This window comes from Mirounga angustirostris, unplaced genomic scaffold (assembly GCF_029215605.1).
Source record: "Mirounga angustirostris isolate CCGP_5_RB_7025 unplaced genomic scaffold, mMirAng1.0.hap1 SCAF_1, whole genome shotgun sequence".
NCBI classification, from domain to species: Eukaryota; Metazoa; Chordata; class Mammalia; order Carnivora; family Phocidae; genus Mirounga; species Mirounga angustirostris.
This window is the reverse complement of record NW_026991709.1, coordinates 204,661,572-204,686,743: the sequence shown is the minus strand read 5'-3', so window position 1 is coordinate 204,686,743 and position 25,172 is coordinate 204,661,572. Positions and strand designations below refer to the sequence as shown.

Sequence of the window (25,172 nt, the reverse complement as noted above, 5' to 3'; positions counted from 1 at the left end):
GGGGGGTGTGATGAATTATTTCATTGCAAAACATCTGTCACACAGTAGGTTTACTTTGTGTAGAGCACCTGGCACACAGAAGGAACATTTTTTGCACAATACCTGGCACACTCAGTGGACATGCTTTATATGGAGCCCGTAGCACATAGTAGGCACTCTTTATGTAGTATGTCTGGCACTCAGTAGGTATGCTTTATGTAGAACACCTGTCATACTGTAGTCAGATTTATGTAGAGTACACAGCAAATTGCAGGTACACTTATGTAGAGTACCTGACACACAGTAGGCATGTTTCATGTAAAGTACTTTGCACAGAGTAGGCTCACTTTCTGCAAAGCACCTGACACATAGTAGATGTGCTGTATGAGGGTACCTGGCACACAGTAAGTGTGCTTTAGGTGAAGTACCTAGCACTTAGGAGGCATGCCTGAGGGAGGGTACCCAGTGCACAGTAGGCATGCTTTGGGTAGAACACCTGGCATACACAGGATTTGTGGAGAGTACCTGGCACACAGTGGGTGCACTTTATATAGTATACCTGGCACATTGTAAGCACACTTCATGTAGAGTTCCCAACACACTGTAGGCATATTTTTTGAGGTGCCCAGCACACAGTAGAACAAATACCGGCTTCCAGCCCTTTCTCTTCAGTCTGTCTTTTTGGAGGCTTCTGATCCTTTCCACCGTCCTGTGGAACTGTCTTCTGCCCTAATCTCAGGCCCTCATCTGACCCCCTATTTCCCAGATGGCAAGACTGAGCCCACAGGGGGCTGACACAGCCCACAGACACAGCCGGGGTGGGGGGCAGAACTCCATGCAGGGTCTCCCAGCTCTGCTTCCTCTGTCTGGGCCCCGCCCTCTCCTGGCCCCTGGCCCCTGCAGGCTTACCTCCTCACCCCCCAGGTGCCCTCTTCAGATTGGACCCCTTATCCCCTGAATCTGATGCAGGTAATCCCCAGCCAGGCCCGTTTCTTTGCTCCTGCCCCCAGCTGTCATGTCTCAACCGAAGCTCTGGGCTGCTTGGAGGCAGGACTTGAACTCCTGCCGGCGTGTGCAGTCCAGAAGCCAGAGGCTTCCTGATTCTGTGCTGAAAAATGGTGCAGGCCACCCTCTTGACTCACACATTGAGGGGAAACCCAGAGATGTATTGGGAGGAGGCTGGCCTGATCCTGTTCCCATGGCACCTGAACTCTCAAGTTGAAGCTTTTACCTGCTGCATCCCAGCTTTGAAAGGGCAGGGAGACTGTTAACTTGGGGGCCCAGAGTCACCTTTGCCCATCCCTCAACTCACCCCCCCCACCCCATGTGGGAGGTGCTGAGTTCTGAGGATCCAGAGCCTAAACTATCTTGATAATGCTCAAGTCCCCCTCCCCCACCCACCATTTGGCCCACTGCCAAGTGGGGAGGATGTAAGAAGGCGGGCAGGGATTGGATGGCTTAGCCTGGCCCCTGGCAGCCTTGTCCCCTAGGTCAGGGGCCAGAGGCAAAGACTTCCCAATAGGAGAGGAGAGGAGAGGAGAGGAGGTTGTGTGGCTAAGCTGCTCCTGACTGAAGGTACCAGGCTGGGTGTCCTGGCACCAGGTGGGGAAGGATGCTGCTCAGGGTTGGTGGGGGGGGGGGGCTCCAGTAAGCAGCTGTCCTGGGGTAAGGGGGCTACCAGTGGGTGGTTAACTATCTCTCGCTCTGTGTCTCCTTTTCTCCCTCTCCCTCTGCCTCTTCCTCTGGAATTCTCCCAATCCTCCTCCCCCTTTGACCCCCCTCATTTGCCCAGTTCCCCGTGCTCACCTTCCCTGCCCTCCCTGTCCCTGTTCCTCCCATCCTGGCCCCCCCCTTTGTGAGCAGTCCAGGGAGCTCACTTTCTGCCCCACAGCTGGGTCTCAGGAGCTCCCCCTCTGTCCCCTGTGCCCCAGGATGTCACAGTGGAGCTTGTCCTGGCTGGGCATGGGGCAGCTGGCTGCCTCCCCGTGGCTGCTCCTGTTGCTGGCCGGGGCCACCTGGCTGCTGGCCCGCGTCCTGGCCTGGAGCCACCGCTTGCATGACATCTGCTGCCGCCTCCGGTGTTTCCCGCAGCCCCCAAAACGGAGCTGGTTTTGGGGTCACGTGGGCCTGGTGAGTGTGGGTGGGACATGGTCTGGGGTATCAGGGTGGATGGACTTCCTGAGGGGCCCGGGGTGGGGATCAGGGGTTGGGCTGGGGTGTGGGTCAGGGGAGAAGCAGGGAGGCTAGTGGAGCCCCTCTTTACTCACTCACTCTTCCACTCTGCCGTCCCAGGCCATTTGCACATCTTTGTCCTCCCACCTTTAGCCTGTTTTGGATCCACTTCCTGCCTCTCTTCCCCACATTAATGTCCCCCTGAGGGGTTCCCGTGGCAGGCTGCACAGGCACAGTCCCCGGGGGTTCCCAGGGCCCATGGCTATCCTGGAGACCTTCTCAGGGGCGCTATCCAGGGTTCACTCCCTGCCTGGCCCATTCCCTTCTGTCTGCTCACTTGTCTGCAGGAATTAGCTATGACCTCCCTACCCCAGCCCACAGGGGTCTAGCTTCCCACCCACACCCCTTCCTAGGACAGCTTCCTCTCAGCTTCCTCTTCCCTGCTAAGATATCCCAATGGGCCCATTACACAACCTGAATAAAGTTAACCAGTCACTTCCCCTTGCGAAAGCTTTCTTTCACTCCTCTCTTGCACCCCAGTTATTGACTTTTACTGTGGGTCTGCTCATGTTTAATTAAAGAGTTAATTGTTCAATTACTTATCTTCCACCTTTCCAACTAGATATTTGCTCTGGGGAGCAGACACTAGAGTGCCCAGCCCAGGGGCTGGCATACAGCAGACACTCAAATTAAGTGTTCGATTACATAGGTGATAAACTTGTGCTCACCTGCCATGGTCAAGGCCAAAGGATGAGCAGCTAGCTCCTCCCATCCCCAGGCAGGCTGACGGATGGGCACAGCTCACCGTAACTGCCCAGGATGAGGACCACGGCTGGGGGAAGGACTTCCTGTGATTTTACTGCTTATTATAGTTAAGGTCGGAACGGGGGCATTCCCGAGGCTCATTGTGAAGGTTGCCTTAGATTCTGGGTCTTGGAATGTTCTTAACAAACCCTGGGGGTAGCAGGAATGTTATCAAGTTACTGCTCCCACTCGCCCTCCATGGCTTGGCCATGGAGACTGGTCTGGGTCACTCTTCTCCTGTCTGGAGCGCCTGGGAGTATTTGTCAGGCCAGCATGGGGCATCCTAGAGGGATGGAGAGGGACTGGAGAGGATGCGTCCCCAGGAGCTAACCATGCCATTTCTCCATTTGGGGCATGTGGCCTGGTTTCCTCATTTGTAAAGGGCACAACTGATCAGAGTCCATAGGTTCAGGGAAGATAGATAGGAAGAGATAGATAGATAGATAGATAGATGATAGATAGATAGATAGATAGACAGGATGCTCTATGCACAACCTGGCAGGGTAGGGACTCATATGTGGGAGCTGTCCTCTTGACTGATGAGCAGAGTTCACATCTGTCCCCTGGGGTCTGCCAGGGTTGGAAGGTCTGCTGATCCTTCACCATGTGAGGAACCGGCCAGGACATGATAGGGTGTGGGAATGAGCCCCAGTAGAAGTCCTGAGGCCACCCTGCTGACCACAAACCTTCCTCATGGGCACCTCCCTGAGGTTGGAACCACTCCCAGGAGAAGAAAAATCTGACTTCTCAAGCCATGGTTGGCCTCTCTGTGGGCAGAGAGCATGTCTTCTCCCTGTGACCTAGGATGCACCCATGGGATGTGGAGAGGCCTCCAGGACCCTCCTGTCCGCAGAGGGAAGGAGCAGGAGGAAGCAGAGATTCCCTCCATCCGTGCAGAATTTGGATACCCTGTGCACTGTAGAGGCTGCAAGGGGACCTGCTGTGGCTCCTTCTGGGGAGGTGACGACCCCTGTTTCCTTGTAGGTCCCCCCCACGGAGCAGGGCTTGAGGGTCCTAACTCGGCTGGTGGCCACGTACACCCAGGGGTTTAAGTTGTGGATGGGCCCCACCATGCCCCTGGTCATTTCTTGCCACCCTGACATGGTCCGGAGTGTCACCGGTGCCTCAGGTACTCATGCAGAGCTTGTGGTGGTGGGCGCCTTGACATAACCCAGGGCTTTCAATCTCCTCATCTCCAAGCTTCCCTGCAGCCCCTGCAGGTCCCTGGCTCCTCCTCCCCTCTTCTCTCTCAGCATCTTCCTCTTCCCTTCTTATATTCTCCAACCCCCTTCTCATCCTCTCCTCCCTCCACTGCTGTCTGCTCTCCTGCCCCCACCCTGGTGCTCTCGGCACCACTGGGGCCCCAAGAGGTCTCATTCCAATGTTCTGTCCTGGAGGAACCCCCAATCTTGAGGAGATGGATCTAGACAGAGAAATCCCCAAACTGGTGAGGTAAGGAATTGGCCAGAAGGAGATGGCTGTGGCAGCCCAGAGGAGAATCAAGGCCTCTGTTTGGGGCAGGCTGGAAGACTTCCTGGTGGAGGAGTTACTGGACCCGGGTCTGGGACAAGACCAAAATTTTTTTAAAAGCAGAGGGCAGAGTGATGTTGTGGACATCCATAGCATCTGAGGTCCCCTGCTGGGCCTGGTCTCGCTCTCACCCATCCCCAGGGCCAGAGCAATGAGGGTTGGCAGCTGGTGGAGTACCTGGGCTACTATTTCTGTGATATCCACAGACATTCTGGTGGGTTGGTTGTCCACTGCAGCTTGTCCACTGCAGGTTCATTGCCCTCCTGCTCCAGGCCCCAGGAATCTCCCTGAGGAGAGCCCACCCGAGCCTGGCTCCCTTCCCTTGTCTTCTGCTTCTTCCACCTCCAGACAGACCAGGCTGAGCAGGGAAATGAGCAGCATCTGACAGAGACCTTGGCTTTGACACCCAAATTCTGGGTGAGCAGGGAAGATCCCCCAGCTCTCTCTGGCTGCCAAGGTCTCTTTCAGTTGTGAGTGGTGGAAACTCAACCCTGTATAGTCTAATCAAAGAAAGGACATCTATTTACAGTGAAGTCCAGGGATGTTGTCTTCAGGTATGGCTGGATCCAGGTCTCAAACAACATCATCAAAATCTGTCTTCATTTTTTTTTTGGGGGGGGGGTTCTGTTTTGCACTGTGGTGGCTTCATTCTCATTCTTGTAAAGATGAGTCCCAGAAGCTCAACCCCTGTGGAAAAGTCAGCTGATTCCCAACAGTTCCAGGAAAAGTTGCAGAATTCCCTTTAATTTTCCTGGCCTGCACCCCAGGGTCAATTTTTAATTAATTACTTATAAAAGATTTTATTTATTTATTTATTTATTTATTTATTTATTTATTTATTTATTTTTAAGATTTTATTTATTTATTTGAGAGAGAGAATGAGATAAAGAGAGCATGAGATGGGGAAGGGTCAGAGGGAGAAGCAGACTCCCTGCTGAGCAAGGAGCCCGATGTGGGACTCGATCCTGGGACTCCAGGATCATGACCTGAACCGAAGGCAGTCGCTTAACCAACGGAGCCACCCAGGTGCCCAGATTTTATTTATTTATTTGAGAGAGAGAGAGAGAGAGAGAGAGAGAGAGAGAGACTGCACGAACTGGTGGGAGGGGCAGGGGGAGATGGTGAAGCAGACTCCCTACTGAGCAGGAAGCCTGATGTGGGACTCAATCCCAGCACCCCAGCATCATGACCTGAGCCAAGGGCAGATGCTCAACTGACTGAGCCACCTAGGTGCCCCAATTTTTCATTTAATCACTGTGGATCTGACTGCCTGGTTTTGGCAAGCATAGGTTCTCAAAGCTATTATTTTGGGACTCAAAGCAGTTCAGTGGCTAAGAACAGAGGCTCTGGGTTCAGACAGACCTGGGCTTAGATCTCAAGAATGTACTCAGTACCTGGGAGATTGTAGGCAAGTGACTTCATCATTCAGAGTCTCAGTTCTCTTATCTGGAAAATGAGGTTAGAAGAGAAGCCAGGTGAACGTGGTGTTTGGGATCCCAAATGGGGAAAGACCCTTTTTGTTTTTGTAATCATGGGACCCCAGTTGTCATATGGATGGTCTGGGGAGGGATCCCAGGAGGAGGCTGGGCTGCTGGAGGGGATTCATGAGGCTCAGGTCGGTCTTGCCCTGCATGTCCTTCTATCCCATGGCCACCTAGAAAGAGTGTGAATTGGGTCCTCTTTGTTCCTCTCCAGATTCAGAGCTCAGAGGAAGGTCTTCTGTACACACAGGACCTGGCAAGGACCTATGGGGATGTGTGCTGCTGGTGGGTGGGTCCCTGGCATGCAGTTATCCGCATCTTCCACCCCACCTGCATCAAGCCTGTGCTCTTTGCTCCAGGTAGACACACCATGGCCACGGCTTACTCACTGCTGAGGTCTTTGTGCTGCTTCCAGCTTGGCTGGTGGCCCAGTTGCAGATGGGGGGGGGGATGGGTTGTGGCAGAGATGCCACTGTCTCCGTCTCACCTGGACCCCCCTGCCAGACCTGCAGTCATGTGTGCTCACGCCTAGGGTGTGATTGTGCAATGTCTGCTGGGTGGGATTGTCTGGTCACATTTATGTTTCCACCTGCCTTCTGGTTACAGCTGGTATACATCATGCTTGATTATACATGGTATATAGTTATACCTGAGATCAAGTGAAGATGCCTTTAGTCATGTCTGGGGCTTGTCTGTGGCCAGGGATATTTGAGGCATGTGTGGGGTCTGTCTGGTTTTTGTCTGAGATGCCATTTGAGATGTCCGGTTCTCCTGTAGGTCATGTTTGGGCCATGTTTGGGGTTTGTCTGAGGTCAGCGACCCAGAGTCCTGAGAAGTGCTGAGGGCTTATGTGAGTCTGTCCAGGGCAGGTCTTAGGATATGTCTGTGTCATACCTAGTCCACAGCTGTGGCATTAGTGGGTCATATTTAAGTCCTGTCTGGACCATCTGTGGGTCACACTGAGGTTTTGTCAGGTTGTTTTTGGGTCCATGTCAGAGCATGTTGCATCCTATCAGTGTGTGTTATGCATGTTGTTTCATGTCAGGACATAGCCCCAACACATGGTGGGGCCATGTCAACTGTTGCAGGAGAGGTCAGGGGGCTCTGGGACAGATGAGGTGTCCTACTTTCCTGTAAAGGCATTTTGTGGAGTGCTGATTTGCGTTTGGGTGTTTTGAACATGCTGGACCAGGTAGGAGCCATGTCAAGGTGTGTTGGGGTGTGTTGTGTCATGTTAGGGTGCATCTAAGTACATCTAAGTGTGTCTGCAGGCTCTGCCTTTGCTCTGCTCTGTGCTGCGGCCTGGTCTGGTCTCCCCTCACCTCCTCACTCCTCTCTGCTTCCTTTGCCATTGTTTCCATTCCTTTTATGCTGGGCTTGGAGGGGGTATGCAGACCCCTGGTGGGAGCTTCTACCCCCCCAAACCCAAAGTGCGTCTCCTGATGGTCCTTATTCATGTCAGCTGCCATTGCGCCTAAGGACATGGTCTTCTACAGCTTCCTGAAGCCCTGGCTGGGTGAGTAACTGTGGGTAAAGGGGACTGGGGACAACCTTGGGGGCCCAGGGAAAGGCACTGCTCTTGTCCACTCCTCCTGGCTGCCTCTATTAGGGGATGGGCTTCTGCTGAGTGCTGGTGACAAATGGAGCAGCCACCGCCACATGCTGACACCTGCCTTCCACTTCAACATCCTGAAGCTCTATATGAAGATTTTCAATGATAGCGTGAATGTCATGCATGTGAGTCTCTTGAACCCAGGGTCCCAGCTGAAGCCTTGGGGGTGATGGGGGCTCTGTGACGTCTTGTCTGGAATACTGGCTCTTCTAGGTTAGCTTTGGGGCCATTGCTCTAGCTCTCTGAGTCTCAATTTTCTCAGCTGTAAAATGGGAATAATGGTCCCCATGTTGCAGGGTGGTAAAGATAATGTAATATAGTCATGTTCCTGGCACATAGAAGGTGCTCAGAAGGTGTTAGTTTCTCTGTTTTCCTTGCAAAGGAGCCTTGGAACCTGAGACACAGTTGAATGTATGAACATCACACAGTAGTTATTTCTGAATTAATGAACCACTTCCAAAATCACTGGTCCCAAACAATTGAGGTTTATTATTGCTACCAAGTCTGTGAGTCAGTTGGCTGGGTCTTCTGGATATGGATGGGGTCACATGTACCTCTGATCAGCTGTGGGTCATGTATATACTTTGCAGAACTGGCCTCACATGTTTGGGCTTGGCTGGCTGCAGGCTGATCTAGAGGGGTCTCAACTTTCTTTAATGTGATTCTCTCCCTCCAGAAGGCATTTCAGGTTTGTTCACATGGCTGAGGCAGGGTTCCAAGAGACTGAGAGGAAGCTTCAATGCCTCTTGAGATCTAGGTGTAGGGTTTTTTCACCATGGTCTCTTGATCAAAGCAAGGCAATAGGCCAGTATAGAATCCAAACGTAGTGAGAGAGGCTCCACCTCTTAATGGCAGTTGCTGAAAAATCACATTGCAGAGGGTATGGATATAGAGAAGTGAAGAAATGGAGGTGTAGGTTTTGTAAAGTGCCTGGGATTTTTTTCATACTTGCAAGCTGAGGAGTGAGATTGTTATTGTTTTGTGGATTCTGTCAGAAGACAGGAGACTCTTGTGTCAGAGACAAAGGACAGTTTATTACTCATGGTACAACAAGCACACAGGCTTCTTGATTTGCATTCTTTCTCTAAGTCGCCAAATCCAATGAGGGTAACACAGGTGGGCTTCAATGCTTATGCAGTATGTTGCATGACAGGGTAGGGGTACAAGGTTTAGGGACTCTGTGACTTTTTAGACATTAGAAGCAAGCCTGACATTTGTCCAGGGGGAAACATTACCTTATCCCTAAAGGTGTTTGCTGCAAACACAACTCTGAGAAATGGCTCAAGTATAGAACATTAGGGCCTTGCATTTTGGGGGACATACCAGCAAGAATGTGCAGCTCATAGTGAAACAAAAGCAAAAATGAACTTTTGGGACTTCATCAAGATAAAAAGCTCTGCACAGCAAAGGAAACAGTCAACAAAACAAAGAGGCAACCCACAGAATGGGAGAAGATATTTGCAAATGATACTACAGATAAAGAGCTGGTATCCAAAATCTATAAAGAACTTCTCAAACTCAACACCCAAAAAACAAATAATCAAGTCAAAAAATGGGCAGAAGATATGAAAAGACACTTCTCTGAAGAAGACATACAAATGGCTAACAGACACATGAAAAAATGTTCATCATCATTAGCCATCAGGGAAATTCAAATCAAAACCACATTGAGATACCACCTTACACCAGTTAGAATGGCAAAAATGGACAGGGAAAGAAACAACAAATGTTGGAGAGGTTGTGGAGAAAGGGGAATCCTCTTAGACTGTTGGTGGGAATGCAAGTTGGTATGGCTACTTTGGAAAACAGTGTGGAGGTTCCTCAAAAATTTAAAAATAGAGCTACAGTATGACCCAGCAATTGCACTACAGGGTATTTACCCCAAAGACACAGATGTAGTGAAAAGAAGGGCCCTATGCACCCCAATGTTCATAGCAGCAATGTCTACAATAGCCAAACTGTGGAAAGAGCCGAGATGCCCTTCAACAGATGAATGGATAAAGATGTGGTCCATATATACAATGGCATATTACTCAGCCATCAGAAAGGATGAATACCCAACTTTTACATCAACATGGATGGGACTGGAGGAGATTATGCTAAGTGAAATAAGTCAAGCAGAGAAAGTCAATTATCATATGGTTTCACTTATTTGTGGAACATAAGGAATAGCATGGAGGACATTAGGAGAAGGAAGGGAAAAATGAAGGGGAGGGGGAAATTGGAGGGAGAGATGAAGCATGAGAGACTACGGACTCTGAGAAACAAACAGGGTTTTAGAGGGGAGGGGGGAGGGGGGATTGGTTAGCCCAGTGATGAGTATTAATAGGAATGCACGTACTGCATGGAGCACTGGGTGTTATACGAAAACAATGGATCGTGGATCACCACATCAAAAACTAATGATGTGGGGCGCCTGGGTGGCTCAGTCATTAAGCGTCTGCCTTCAGCTCAGGTCATGATCCCAGAATCCTGGGATCGAGCCCCGCATCGGGCTCCCTGCTCGGCGGGAAGCCTGCTTCTTCCTCTCCCCCTCCCTCTGCTTGTGTTCCCTCTCTCGCTTTGTCTCTGTCAAATGAATAAATAAAAAAATCTTAAAAAAAAAAAAACAAAAAAAACCTAATGATGTATTGTATGGTCACTAACATAACATAAAAAAAAAAAAAAAAAAAAAGAATGTGCAGCTCAGTGACCACGGGCTACCTCTCTCAAAAAGGAGATTTTTTCTTTTTTTTAAAAAAAAAGATTTTATTTATTTATTTGACAGAGAAAGAGACAGCGAGAGAGGGAACAGAAGCAGGGGGAGTGGGAGAGGGAGAAACAGGCTTCCTGCTGAGCAGGGAGCCCGATGGGGGACTGGATCCCATGACATGACCTGAACCGAAGGCAGATGCTTAACGACTGAGCCACCCAGGCGCTCCCAAAAGGAGACTTTTTCTTAATTTATAACAATGAAAATGATGAAAGCTAACATTAAGCACTTATTATTGCTAGAAACTATGTGCACATTCCATAACATATGGTGTCTCATTTGATTTTCACAACTCTATAAGGTAGAGATAATCTTGTCCATTATAGGTGATAAAAATGAGGTTCAGAGAGGTTAGGGAGCTTGCCCACGTTCACACAGCTAGCACGTGAGCTAATAAGTGGAGCTGGGATTTCATCCTGGTTTATTTGACACCACAGCAAGTCATCTTAACTGTCACTGAAGCTTTGGCAGGTGGAGCCCAGAGAGGGCAATGAGGTGACCAAGGGCACACAGAGTATAGGAGGCAGAGCCAGAATTTGAACCCAGGTCTCCTGACTCCCAGCCATGGGGTCTTAATAGTAACAGCTTCTACTTCTACCCAAGCCTGGTCCTCCTTGGGGATGGGTGCTGGGGCCAGGAGGCTGGGTCTGGGGGATTCCATCTTGGTGGTTGGTGTTGAGGAGGGCTTCAGGGGAGGCAGGTTCCAGACCCTGCTCTGCTTCCTTCTCTTCCCAGGCCAAGTGGAAACGCCTGGTGTCAGAGGGCAGCACCCATCTGAACATGTTTGAACACATCAGCCTCATGACCCTGGACAGTCTGCAGAAATGTGTCTTCAGTTTTGACAGCAATTGCCAGGAGTGAGTCTCTGCCCTGGGCATGAGAACATAAGGGAGTGGATGGGGAAGGGAGGACTGGTCAGCATAATCAGAGGGGACTTCCTGGAGGAGATGGATCAGAGCTAGACATTGAACGACAAGGAAGGGAAAGAGAAAGAGTGATCCTTTCAGGTAGGTAGAAATGTTTGATAAAGGCCATGGGGCCACAATGAGCAAAGCATGTGCCACAGTGAGGAGTCACCTTAGGAATGAGGTTGGAGGGTTTGGCAGGGGCTGTATCTTAAGGACATTCAAAATCCAGACAAAGGCATATGAACTTTATCCTGAGGTTTCCAGGGAGGCATGGAAGGTGGTTGAGCAGTTGAGGGTCATGGTCAAAGCTGTTCTTGGACATCTGACTCTAGAGAAGACCAATCACTGTGTAGATGGTGGATGGTATTGACATTGAATGCAAGACTAGGGAGGGGCCTGGGTCCATTGACCAAAGGGGAGAAGATAAAGTCTGAATTCCATGGAGAAGGAGGAGGAAAGCATAATGTCCCAGCTGGGATAGGGTGCCTGGGGCATAGGGGCAGCTCATAGAAATGGGAATCAGGGAGAGAAGAAATTCTGGAGAGTCACGTCTCCTGGATCATCCCCACCATGTACCTGTGGGGTCATCTGTTCTCGGATACTCAGTTTTCTGATGGGAGGTAGCTCCCAGCTTCTGGTGGGAGGCATTTTCTCAGTCTTCAGGTGAGCTAAGCTGTTGCCCCCCTTCATGTCCCCATCCTGCAGGAAGCCTAGTGAATATATTGCTGCCATCTTAGAGCTCAGTGCCCTTGTGGCAAAACGGCACCAACAGATCCTCGTGCACAGGGACTTCCTGTACTACCTCACTCCAGATGGACAGCGCTTCCGCAGAGCCTGCCACCTGGTGCACAACTTCACAGCTGCTGTCATCCAGGAGCGGCGCCGCACTCTCCCTGATCAGGGTGTTGATGACTTCCTCAAGGCCAAGGCTAAGACCAAGACTTTGGACTTCATTGATGTCCTCCTGCTGACCAAGGTGGGTTTCTCTGGGATCTGAATTCAAGAGGTAGAATGGACTTTGATTTCAAATTTCAGATTGAAGAACTGAGACCTGATTCAGAGGGCACTGGGGAGCCATGGAAGGTGCTGAGGAAGAGAGGGATGGATTAGGGATATGTTTTAGAGATGACTATGTGGAATGCAGCCTGCAGGGGACTGCTATGTCTGAAACTGGGAAGGGCCTGAGATTTTATTCTACTTAATATGGTAGTCTAGTGTGTGTGTGTGTGTGTGTGTGTGTGCATGTGTGTGTTTATTTACATACAAGAACCTAGATCAGAGAAGCCCATTTATTGCTCACAGAAGTAAGGGTAGCCAGAGTAAAATTGTAGGTGTGATTCCCCATTCTAAAATTCTTCTGAGAGCTACATGATGCTTTTATCTGTACATGCAACCATGCTTCCATCACAGGAGAGGTAACTCTACATTATGAATCTTGGAACTTATGAAGGACTGCTGACAAATCTGCCCCTTCTTATTCTGAGAGAGAGAGAGAGAGAGAGAGAGAGAGAGAGAGACAGAGTTGGTGTATAAACAAGTCCTCTTCACTGAGAAGGCAAAGCAATGTTTACAGGTTCTGTTGGCTTATTGCCAGGGGAGTTAAAGAATCTCTGGATTTACTATCCTAGAATGTGAGCAAATGGCTCTGGAGCAATGCTCAATCTCTAACTTCCAAGGGAAGTTGTCATTCAATATCCTGTAATCCAGGTTGCCAGTTCAATTTTTTCTGAAAGTCCTCATCAGGTAGAAACATGAAAATATTCATGGATCATTGATTTCTCCCACCAGGAATGAAGGAAGAGGGAAAGAGGCCAAGGAGGAGAGCTGTGGAGTGGGGTCTCTGGTGATAGTGAGCAAAGGAGGTGTAAGAGTGGAGGGTGGGCTTGGGTTTTTGGATTGTCTCAGGTTAGGCTCAGGAGCTCTCAGAGCTGATATGATTCGGTGTGTGTGTGTGTCGGGGGGGTGTCTTATTTCTCTCCAGGATGAAGATGGAAAACAATTGTCAGACGAGGACATCCGAGCTGAAGCTGACACATTTATGTTTGAGGGTGAGCATCCCAGTGTGGGACTATAGGGGGGCAGGGGTTTGTCCAATCCCAGGGACTTGGCAGGTTGGCCCTGGACCACCCCATCCCACCTCATCCTCCCCATCCCCGATGACGCCCTTAATTAAGGGTGCTGTCCACCCTTTGGTGCTGAATAAGCCCAGAGATGTAAGTCTGGTTGCCTCTCAGGCCATGACACCACAGCCAGTGGCCTCTCCTGGGTCCTGTACAACCTTGCAAAGCACCCAGAATACCAGGAACGCTGTCGGCAGGAGGTGCAAGAGCTCCTGAGGGACCGTGAGCCTCAAGAGATTGAATGGTGAGTGCAGGTCATCATGGTTTGTTCCTGAACCTCTCTCATTGGCTTTGTTCCCTAGTTGGGGAAGGGGAAGAATCCTTTGGTTAATTCTGTCATTATTGCTTAGTGAAAATAGGAGCAGAGCTCAGAGACAGGGCCTGTACCCAGCCTGGAGAGCAGGGGAAAGTGAGAAAGATCTGGGCTGCTGAGAGAATTAGTGACAATGTATGAAGGCAGATGATGCCACTTAGTACATATTCAGTAAGTGAACTTCCACTCCATTCTCTTACTTTTCTCTCTTAAATCACATTTTTTTACCCTGAACATCTTTACTCCCTAAATGTTTGTTTCTCTCTTGCCTTCTAATTCCTTCCATATTGTTCAGTCCAGGATTCGTTTGGGATATGTGGTTTTAAAATCATTCGCTTCTTGTCCAGGAACACCTGCATCTTCATCCATCCAGCCCCCATTCAGAGAACACTGCCACACTGCCTTTCTATTCCTGGTTCTGTACCTTCTCCAATTCTTACTAGTCCATACTCTGTCCTGGAGACCCCAGAAGGAACCGGCCCTGGTCCTTGTCTTCCAAGAGCTCTAGACTGGTGGGGGAATTGTGTAGGGTTAGGACACTCCTGGTCCACATGGGCTGGACTAGGGTGGAGAGTATGAGAGGCAAGGCTAAGGGTAGAGAGGGTGCCTCTGCTGAGACACTGAGTGATGATCAGTAGATATTTGGGTGTGGTTGGGGTACAGTTAGTTCAAGAGGACAGAGTGGGCAAAAGTGAAGAGGAGCAGAGGAAGGGAAGAGGGAAAGGGAGAAGAGAGGGGGAAGGAGGGAGGAGGGCGGAGACAGAGAGAAAGAGAGAAGGGAGGAGGGGAGGAGAGAGAGAGAAAGAGAGGCAGACAGGCAGATACACAGGGGGAGACAGAAAGAAAAAGAGAAAGAGACACTGACTCATGGTGAGGTGATGTGGCTGGGGAATGGCAGCAGAGACTGGTTGTGGGAGACTTTAGAAGCAATGTTATTGGCTTCAGTTGTTAACCCAAGAGCAATGGGGAACTGCGGGAATTGTTTGAGCAGGAGGAAGACAGGTCAGATCTAGGTACCAGGAAGATCTTTCTAGGGCTAGTGTGGGGAACATACTGGAGAGGACAAGCTGCAGCATGGGGACCAGGGAGGGGATTCTGAGGTCTGGGGCAGGCCAGGGGCTTGGGGATGTTGAGCAGGCATTGAACCGGACATGAGCCAAAGGCAGACGCCCAACCAACTGAGCCACTGAGGCACCCCTATAAAAGAGAGTTTATAATCAGGGCACCTGGGTGGCTCAGTTGGTTAAACGTCTGACTTTGGATTTTCACTCAGGTCATGGTCTTGGGGTTGTGAGATTGAGCCCCATGTCCGGCTCCATGCTCAGCATGAAGTATGCTTAAGATTCTCTCTCTTTCTCTCTGCCCCGTCCCCCTCCCCCCTCAAATAAATTAATAAATTTTTAAAAGAAAGAGAGAGTTTATAATAGAAATGAACTTTTTCTTAATCTTCACTCTAGGACTAACTCCTGTCAATGATTTCCTATGTGTCCTTCCAGAAGACCTCTATCCTTATACCCACATTTATATGAAAACTATCTCCCTACCCCATCCAATGGGAATTAAGGTCTATACATTAGCAACGTCTTTGAGATCTTTTTTTCCCTCAAAACATGAATGCTGGAAAAGTAGTTTTGAATTACAAAAACAATGACGAGAACAAGTTCTTCTTGCCCTGAGACATTATAAAGGAGACTACAGTTATCATTGACTTCCTGCCCCCCAACTGAATCCTCTCCTGTCTCCCTAGGGGTTTCCAGATTCATTGATTTGTCATGTGTCTTTCCATAACTATCTGTCTATCATCTATATCATCTATATCTATCGTCTTTCTCTCTCCTCTTCTTGTCCTTTAACACAATTTCCATTTCTGTATACATACAGTTTGTAACTTGTTCTATTCACTCAACAGTGTGTTTTACAGCTCCTTCTTTCTGTATGCTGCATAGCTGTTCATAGTTCACTTGGTTCGCTCCTTTAGGTCACTCATGTTAGTATTCTCAATTATACTAGACATTGCTGAATTGCCTTCCAGAGTCTCTGTGCTGATTTACTTTTCAGCCTGCAGTGTGTGATAGGACTTGTGAGCCCTAATTCCTCCTTTTTGATTGCTGTGTAATATTCTACCATAATGGCAGTGACGTAATTTATCTAAGCCTCTCCCACTGGTGGATATTTGGATTGTTTCTAGGCTTTGGCTAAAATAAACATGGGACAGTCAACATCTGTGAACACTGACCCACGCTTACACATGTGAACATCTCTCCAGTGCAAATTTCCAGAAAGGCAGTTGCTGAGTCAAAGACAGTCTGAGTTTTTGTCATTTTGATAGCTATTACAAATCTATTCCTGTCAGTCGAATTTGATGTTGTCAGCATTCCCATACCTTTTTTTTTTCTGGTGTGTATAATTTAATGCATATTTGCAAAATATATTACATATACATATATTAGTATACATATATATACATATATGTTATGTACATATAGTATACATAATATTTTAAAATTTTTATTGTTATGTTAATCACCATACATTACATCATTAGTTTTTGACGTAGTGTTCCATGATTCATTGTTTGTGCATAACACCCAGTGCTCCATGCAGAACATGCCCTCCTTAATACTCATCACCAGGCTAACCCATCCCCCACCCCCTCCCCCCTAGAACCCTCAGTTTGTTTTTCAGAGTCCCTAGTCTCTCATGGTTCATCTCCCCCTCCGATTCCCCCCTTCATTCTTCCCCTCCTGCTATCTTCTTTTTTTTTTCTTAACATATATTGCATTATTTGTTTCAGAAGTACAGATCTGTGATTCAACAGTTTTGCACAATTCACAGCACTCACCATGGCACATACCCTCCCCAATGTCTATCGCCCAGCCACCCATCCCTCCTACCCCAGCCCCCACTCCAGCAACCCTGTTTGTTTCCTGAGATTAAGAATTCCTCATATCAGTGAGGTCATATGATACATGTCTTTCTCTGTTTGACTTATTTCACTCAACATAACACCCTCCAGTTCTATCCATGTCATGGCAAATGGCAAGATCTCATTCCTTTTGATGGATGCATGATATTCCATCGTATATATATATATACCACATCTTCTTTATCCATTCATCTGTCAATGGACATCTTGGCTCTTTCCACAGTTTGGCTATTGTGGACATTGCTGCTATAAACATCGGGGTGCACGTATCCCTTCGGATCCCTACTTTTGTATCTTTGGGGTAAATAACCAGTAGTGCAATAACTGGATCATATGGTAGCTCTATTTTCAACTTTTTGAGGAACCTCCATACTGTTTTCCAGAGTGGCTGCACCAGCTTGCATTCCCACCAACAGTGTTGGAGGGTTCCCCTTTCTCCGCATCCCCGCCAACATCTGTCGTTTCCTGACTTGTTAATTTTAGCCATTCTGACTGGTGTGAGGTGGTATCTCATTGAGGTTTGATTTGGATTTCCCTGATGCTGAGCGATGTTGAGCGCTTTTTCATGTGTCTGTTGGCCATTTCGATGTCTTCTTTGGAAAAATATCTGTTCATATCTTCTGCCCATTTCTTGATTGGATCATTTGTTCTTTGGGTGTTGAGTTTGAGAAGTTCTTTATAGATTTTGGATATTAGCCCTTTATCTGATATGTCATTTGCAAATATCTTCTCCTATTCTGTCGGTTGTCTTTTGGTTTTCTTGACTGTTTCTTTTGCTGTGTAAAAGCTTTTTATTTTGATGAAGTTCCAATAGTTCATTTTTGCCCTTACTTCCCTTGCCTTTGGCGATGTTTCTAGGAAGAAGTTGCTGTGGATGAGGTCGAAGAGGTTGCTGCTTGTGTTCTCCTTCAGGATTTTGATGGACTCCTGTCTCACATTTAGGTCTTTCAACCATTTTGAGACTATTTTTGTGTGTGGTGTAAGGAAATGGTCCAGTTTCATTCTTCGGCAGGTGGCTGTCCAATTTTCCCAACATCATTTGTTGAAGAGACTGTCTTTTTTCCATTGGACATTCTTTCAGCATTCCCATACCTTTACCTATGGTATTATTGTATTGAATTTTAAATCTTTGCCAATTTTTCATATTTCCTCTTTTTATGAACATTTCTTTAAATAAGAGGTTTAACATCTTTTGCACATTTTGGGGGGCTACTCCCAACACTTTTTAATATTGAGGTATAATTGACATACATTCTATTACTTTCAGGTGTACAACAAATGAGTTAATATTTGTATATATTGCAAAATGATCAGCACAAATAGTCTAGCTAATATTTGTCACCACCATAATTATGGAAATTTTTTTCTGAATCTGAGATTCAACAGTTTTGCACAATTCACAGCGCTTACCAGAGCACATACCCTCCCCAGTGTCTATCACCCAGTCACCCCATCCCTCCCACCCCAACCCCCACTGCAGCAACCCTCAGTTTGTTTCCTGCGATTAAGAATTCCTCATATCCAATCAAAAGATCTACTTTTGATCTACTCTCTTAGCAACTTCCAAATATGCAATACAGTATGATTACCTACAGTATTAACTATAGTCAATACAGTATTATTAATGAAAATACAGTAACTATGTAATGCTGTAGATAACATCCCTATGACTTAATTATTTTATAACTGGAAGTTATTACCTTTTGACTCCTTCACCCATTTTCCTCCCACCCCCCACCTCTGGCAACAACCAGTCTGCTCTCTGTATCCATGAGCTTGTTTTTGTTGTTTGTTTGTTTCTTTAGATTCTACCTATAAGTGAAATCATATGATATTTGTCTTTCTCTGTCTGACTTATTTCCTTAGCATAATGCCTGTAAGGTCCATCTATGTCATTGCAAATGGCTTGATTTCTTTTTTTATGGCTGAGTAACATTCCATTGAATATATATCACATTTTCTTTACCCATTCATCCATTGATGGGCACAAGTGGTTTTCATAACATTGGCTACTATAAATAATGCTCCAATGAACATGGGGTTATATATACACTTTTCGAGTTAGAGTTTTCATCTTCTCTGGATAACTTCTCTGGATAGTGTGGTGGTTCTGCTTTTTAATTTTTTTGAGGAAACATCATACTGTTTTCCACAGTGTCTGAATCAATTTACAGTCCCACCAACTGTACAGGGTTCCTTTTTGTCCACATCCTCATCAGAATTTATCTCTTGTGTTTTTTTTTTATTCTTATAGTCTCTTGTGTTTTTAATAATAGCTATTCTAACAGTTGTGAGGTGTGAGGTGAGATCTCATTGTAGTTTTGGTTTGCATTTCCCTGATAATTAGTGATTTTGAGCACCTTTTCATGTACCTGTTGGCCATTCATGTGTCTTTTAAAAACGTCTATTCAGATCCTTCTTCTGCACACATTGATAAGCCATTTGTCTTTCACTTTATGTGAGTGGTACTCACCTTTTTGTTGTTGTTGTTGTTTCTCTTTGAGGTTTTCTCTTTTTTCATATTTACTTATAATAACTCACTTAAAAAAGTAATCCTTTTCTCTCTTGTGTTGCAAAAGATTGCCTTTTGACTTTTGAGGGGCACTTTTGGTTAATTTTTATGGAGACAAATTTGTCCAAATTTTCTTTCACAGCCCTACTGTCTATCCTTATTCTAGGGTTTTGTGGGCTTCCCTTACCAGATGTTAAGGCTTCAGTTACTCACATTTTCTGTTGCATGGGTCTCTTTTCCTGTTCTTGCAGCATGGCCACACTGGGTGTTTGTTTGATCACTGCACCTTTGTGGTAGGTCTTAATATCTGGTAGAGTGAGTTTCTCTTCCTTAATCTTTCATTTTTATTTTTTAACAATTTAAAAAAGATTTTAATAATGAGAGAGAGAGCGCACAAGCAGGGGAAGAGGCAGAAGGAGAAGGAGGATCCCCACTGAGCAGGGAGTCCAACGTGGGGCTCGATCCCAGGACCCTGGGATCATGACCTGAGCTGAAGGCAGATGCTTAACCAACTGAGCCACCCAGGCACCCTTTCATTTTTATTTTTATTATTTTTAAAGATTTATTTATTTATTTGAGAGGTGGGGAGGGGCAGAGGGAGAGAGAACCTTAAGCAGACTCTGCGCTGAGCATGGAGCCTGACATGGGGCTCGATCCCACAACCCTGAGATCATGATCTGAGCTGAAATCAAAAGCTAGATGCTCAACCAACCACCCAGGCACCCCCTAATCTTTCGTTTTTAAATTGGCCTAACTCTTCATGATCTTTTATCCTTCCAGAAATGTTTTAGAGTAAGGTTACCAAGTTCCTAAAGGTATCAGGTAGATTTTCACTTGAACTGAATATATTCTATTGGTTGAGTTGAATATATGATTGACTTGTGGAAACAGATTACTTCATGATATGAACACATACCATCCTAGATTGTGGAAGGAATACTCCCATTTTTGGATATTTGAATACTCTTTAGCCTTTTAATAAAGTCTAAAATTTTTTCTTAGAGATCTTATGCATATTTTGTTAAATTAACTCTAAGACACTTCTGTTGCTATGCTGATTCATATCTTCTATTTGTATTGACAGAAGTTTAAAAATTCATTGGAATATACAGATTTCAATCTCTATATTTTTGGGGGGGCTAAGCTTAATCCAGGTATTTATATCATCATCATCTTTTCTTTTATCTTTTCTAATTGATTGTTATTTCAACATGGAAAACTAATTTTTAAAAAAATTTTTATTATGTTATTTAGTCACCATACAGTACATCATTAGGGAAAACAAATTTTTTAAATATGCATGTAAATTTTGTGTCCAGTGAACCTAGTAAATGGTAAGCATGGAGTCTCATATTAAAAAAAATGAAGAAGCTCTTGGAATAACTGGGGAGCTATCCAGAAAAAAGTTAATTCGACTTGCTTCTCATGTCTTGTAATAATGTAACATCAAGATGGAATCAAATATTTAAAATAAAAAAATTTAAAATAAAATTAAAATTTTATTTTAAACAAAATAAAAAAATAAAAGTGTCTTAAAAGCTCTAGAGGAAACAGTGGGAAATTATTTTAGAATTCCAGAATATGGATGCCTTTATTCTCAACACAAATCCCAGGAAATATACAAGAAGAGATTGCTATACTGTTGAATGAAAAAGATACAGAGCAGTGTGCATAATATATAGTATGCTACTCTAAAAATTTTTTAATGCAAAAAAGTAGCTCTGAAAGGATAAATAAAAAATAAGAACCTAGGCAAACTGTGAGAATGGGAAATGAGTGGGGTTGAGTCAGAGGGGTGGTGTTTTATAGTTTTCCAGTTTGAACCAGTTAACTGTACCAGCTGTTAAAAATTTAAATCACCACACAATTTGAAGCGGACTAAAGAAAAAGAATCTAACCCCCTTACTTTATCGTCAATGTTTATAAAGGTTTTCTGGTGTATTCTCTTGTGTTTTCTAAGCATAGAATCACTATCTGCCAAAAATGACACATTTACCCCTACATTTCAGATTGCATTACTCTCCTTTTTTCTCTTGTCTAATTGCATTAGCTAGGATCTCTAATACCATGAGAGAAAGAACATTGGATCTGTTTCTATTGTTTCTCACTCATTTGGCTTTTGATTTTGCTCTCTTGCAATAAACAATATGTAATTTTTATGCAAATTTGTAAAACTTTTTATGGTTGGCTTTTGGGTGCTGTGTTTTGCTCAGAAAATCTTCTAAAAACACCCAGCTAAATTTTCTCTTCTTCTGTGATATTGCTTTTCTTTTTTTCTTTTTTAAAAACCACTTTATTGAGGTATGATTGACATATAAAAAGCTGTACATATTTAATGTACAAAAGTCAATGAGTTTGGAGATATTTGATCCATCTGGAATTTATTTTGGTATAGGGAGAAGGGATCTCATGGGGCACTAGAGGACTGGGGGGGGAAGGGTCTCTGTTTTTGCTGCCTGGATAATTGTTGGGGGGCTTCCTTAGGGACGACCTGGCCCAGTTGCCCTTCCTGACCATGTGCATCAAGGAGAGTCTGAGGCTGCACCCCCCGGTTACAGTCATTGCCCGCTGCTGTACCCAGGACATCAGGCTCCCAGATGGCCGGGTCATCCCCAAAGGTGCCCACAACCTCAGGGGGAGGATACTCCTGGGTAGGAAGAGGGGCCCATCAGGCAGGGGGAAACTTACTGACTGGTCCTTCATCTCCCACAGGTGTTACCTGTCTCATTAATATTTTCGCGACCCACCACAACCCATCCGTGTGGCCAGACCCTGAGGTGCTGCCTCCCCCTCCATCCCCACGGCCCACCCACCTCCTTGTCTATTCCCCCAGGGGGACCTAGGGGAGGGCGCAGGGTTCTGACCTGGCAAATCAAACATCACCTTCCCCCATCAAGCACAAGTCTGCCTTTCCCAAGCTGGCTGTCCTGGGAAACCCCATCCAGCAGCCCTGCCTCTCTCTGCTCCCAGGTATACAATCCCTTCCGCTTTGACCCAGAAAACATCAAGAAGAGGTCTCCCTTGGCTTTTATTCCCTTCTCTGCAGGCCCCAGGTGAGCGCAGTGGGCAACTGAGGCGGGACAGGGTGGTGGGGCCAGGAGTCTGGGACTGAGATCCCAGACATGGCTGTGGGGCATTAAAAGGGGGAAATTGAGGATGGCTCTCCTTCTTTCCCCTCTTCCAGAGGTTAGAGGTAAGGGTTTGGGGAGTGGAGGTTGCGTGGGTCTAACAAGGGCTCCTCGGTGTGGGCAGAGCCCCTTTCCCCTGTCTGCTGGCCTGAGTTCAGGGCTGGGGTCTGGGCCAAGCTCAGGGGATAGGCAAACCCACATGGGGGTCCCAGGCATGGGTCAGCCCACTTCTGGATCCCTGCGGGCGGGACTAGGGGTCCCAGGCCAAGTTCTGGGCGCGATGGGATCTGCTGGGGTCCCTGGTGAGTCAGCCCTCACTTCCGCCCGCAGGAACTGCATTGGGAAGACGTTCGCCATGACCGAGATGAAGGTGGTCCTGGCGCTCACGCTGCTGCGCTTCCGGGTCCTGCCCAACCAGGAGGAGCCGTGCAGGATGCCGGAGCTCATCCTGCGCGCAGACGGTGGACTTTGGCTGTGCGTGGAGCCGCTGAGCTCGGGCTCCCGGTGACCCGCCAGCTCGTGGCTTGGGATCCACCCAGAACCTACACGCCCTGCTTTGCAGAATCCCAGGAATAAAACTTTGAGGTCTCCTCTGCCCGAGCCTCATCGAGACCCAGCAGGGGGCGCTTGGGACCTGATGGAACGCTAGGGTCGGGGAGGCCGGGTGGAGAGGAGGCTGGTGTCTGAGCCCAAGACCCTGACAGTCTTTGCAGCTGACCACAGGGCCCCATTTTGATTGCGGGTTCTCCCAGAATCCAACCTGAGGTTACTCCAGATTTCCAAAGAACAGACAGAAAATAGAACAAAGAAAAGCATGCTAAAACTCTAACCTAAGTGGTCTCAATTCAATAACTGGGAAGGGGTCTTCAAACTGCCTGCCAGCACTCCATCCATATGATGTGGTTTGAAGTTTGGGGCTCAGAGCTTCCCCCCCCAAGAAAGAATTCTTGAGGTCTTTGGTGCAAAAAGGTGGTTTTATTAAAGCACGGGGATAAGAGCTGCTGCCCTGGGATTGTGAGGAGCAGCAGATTATATACTTTGTGAGTTTGGGGAGGTAAAGACAAAAGGAAATATCCAAAAATGAGTTTCATATGGTAAAGAGTCACAGGATACTAGAGGCCTAGTTATTATCAAGCTAAGATTGTTTTTTTCTCTAGCATTAATATTAAGAGAGTTGGGAGTTTCCTGGAGGAATGGTATATTCTGCCTGCCTGAAGTATTTGTCAGTAGGCTGCAGGTCATAAAGATATTTAATTTTATCTACATTTCCTTGTGCCTTTGTTCCCCACATCATTCCCCCCTGAACAATCTTAAACCTTTAAGGTTGCTGAGGATGGAAGTCTTCTGTAACTTCTTCCTGCTGAATAGGGGCATAGAGATGTTCTTACCTTTGGGTCAACATTGGTCAGCTGGGGAATTTATATATAGGAATTACCAAAGACAGAGGCTGCCAAACCAAGGTAGATAACATATATGAACCTCCTTGAGTAGAAAGGATTATCTGTCTGATGGAAGTTATGGCAGTGAAGGAGTCTTGACACCAGATAGGGAGACAACAGAAAAGACAACAAATTAGGTTAATATTATAATGAGAAAGAGAAGCCTGAATAAAAAAAACTTTGATAATTGACCAAAATCTTTCTCCAGTCCAGGAGTTTAACCAATCACTAAAGGACAGAGAGAGACAGAGAGAGAGAGAGACCATTTAAAGCACCGTTTGAATATCTATATCTTTTTAGCAATATCTTTTGGTGATATCTTTTTGGTGATATCTGGAATGTATACCCAACATTTTGTTCTTATGGTAGCACATATTCCATCTTGTGCAGTTAAAATACCTAATACCATTTTGAAAGTCATTTAAGGCCTCGATGGCATAGCAAGTGGTGTTAGCCATCATATACTCTGTTTTGTTTAGCAAGCAATCAAGTAATGAATAAGAGGCACCTTTATGAAAACAAAAGAAAAAATATAGTTTAATGGTCTGAGCAAATTATAAACCTAGAGTCTAGTCTTGAGTGCTTAAAATCTAATATCTACAAAGATGTGTTGTTGAAACATTTTCTCTCTATAATAACCCTCATTTTAAATCTAAGATAGCCAAATCAGGACCAGTTCATTTGAAAAACATGTCCAGTTTTAACAAACTTGACCTAATTATTTACATAAGCTTAGCAAGAATAATGTTTGGCCATATAGATCTTTCAAAATCTGCTTTGCTGGAACTTTCGTAAGGAATCTCAATTGAACTTTTAGTAGCCTCTCTAGGCCAGAAGCCAAGCCAAGTGCTTGTCATCAGACATGCCTGCAATACCTGTAGGTTTGGGTGAATTCCTCTTCATCAGGTCCCCAAAGTATTCTGAGTTTCTTGCACCTGCCAGGAAGTGACATTCTCTTCTCACCTGGTGAGGCTGCTGGGAACTCCTAGCAAAGTATTAACATTGAGAGGCAGCCCAGGTCCCAGAGGAAGTTCACTCTCCCTGTCTCAAGGACCCATCGAATGGGCTGCAAGTAGTAAGGAAATTCATTTTTATCTTTTGTTTTTGTTTCCCACATCACAGCTATTATCGAAAACACTATCCTCAAAGTATTGAAAATAGGACTGCCACATGATCCAGCAAGCTCACTTCTAGGTATTTATCTGAAGGAATTGAAATCACTATGGCATAGTGATATCAGAACTTGCATGGTCATTGTGGCATTGTTTACAAAAGCTAAGACACTGAAATAACCTGAATATAATATGTAGTGGAATATATATATATTCCATATATATATTCCATATATATATATTCCATATATATATTCCATATATATATATTCCATATATATATATTCCATATATATATTCCATATATATATATTCCATATATATATTCCATATATATATATTCCATATATATATATTCCATATATATATTCAATGGAATATTAT

General features: G+C 46.1%; 1 protein-coding gene across 2 annotated transcripts; it reads left to right on the top strand.

Moving 5' to 3' along the window:
- Positions 1–1,487: 1,487 nt before the first annotated feature.
- On the top strand, positions 1,488–22,830 carry LOC123841436 (cytochrome P450 4F3-like). 2 transcript variants are annotated; one of them, XM_064598472.1, is made up of 13 exons: positions 1,488–1,554; positions 1,911–2,109; positions 6,181–6,325; positions 7,429–7,482; positions 7,576–7,703; positions 11,066–11,187; positions 11,944–12,214; positions 13,220–13,286; positions 13,473–13,602; positions 21,594–21,727; positions 21,822–21,886; positions 22,080–22,162; positions 22,568–22,830. In XM_064598472.1, the coding sequence occupies exons 2-13, from the start codon at positions 1,912–1,914 to the stop codon at positions 22,743–22,745; spliced, it is 1,575 nt and encodes a 524-aa protein (XP_064454542.1). In that variant the 5' UTR covers positions 1,488–1,554; position 1,911; the 3' UTR covers positions 22,746–22,830. The 2 variants fall into 2 exon arrangements, with proteins under 2 accessions (XP_064454542.1, XP_064454547.1); XM_064598477.1 differs by lacking the exon at positions 6,181–6,325 and adding an exon at positions 3,940–4,084.
- The last annotated feature ends 2,342 nt before the right edge of the window (positions 22,831–25,172 follow it).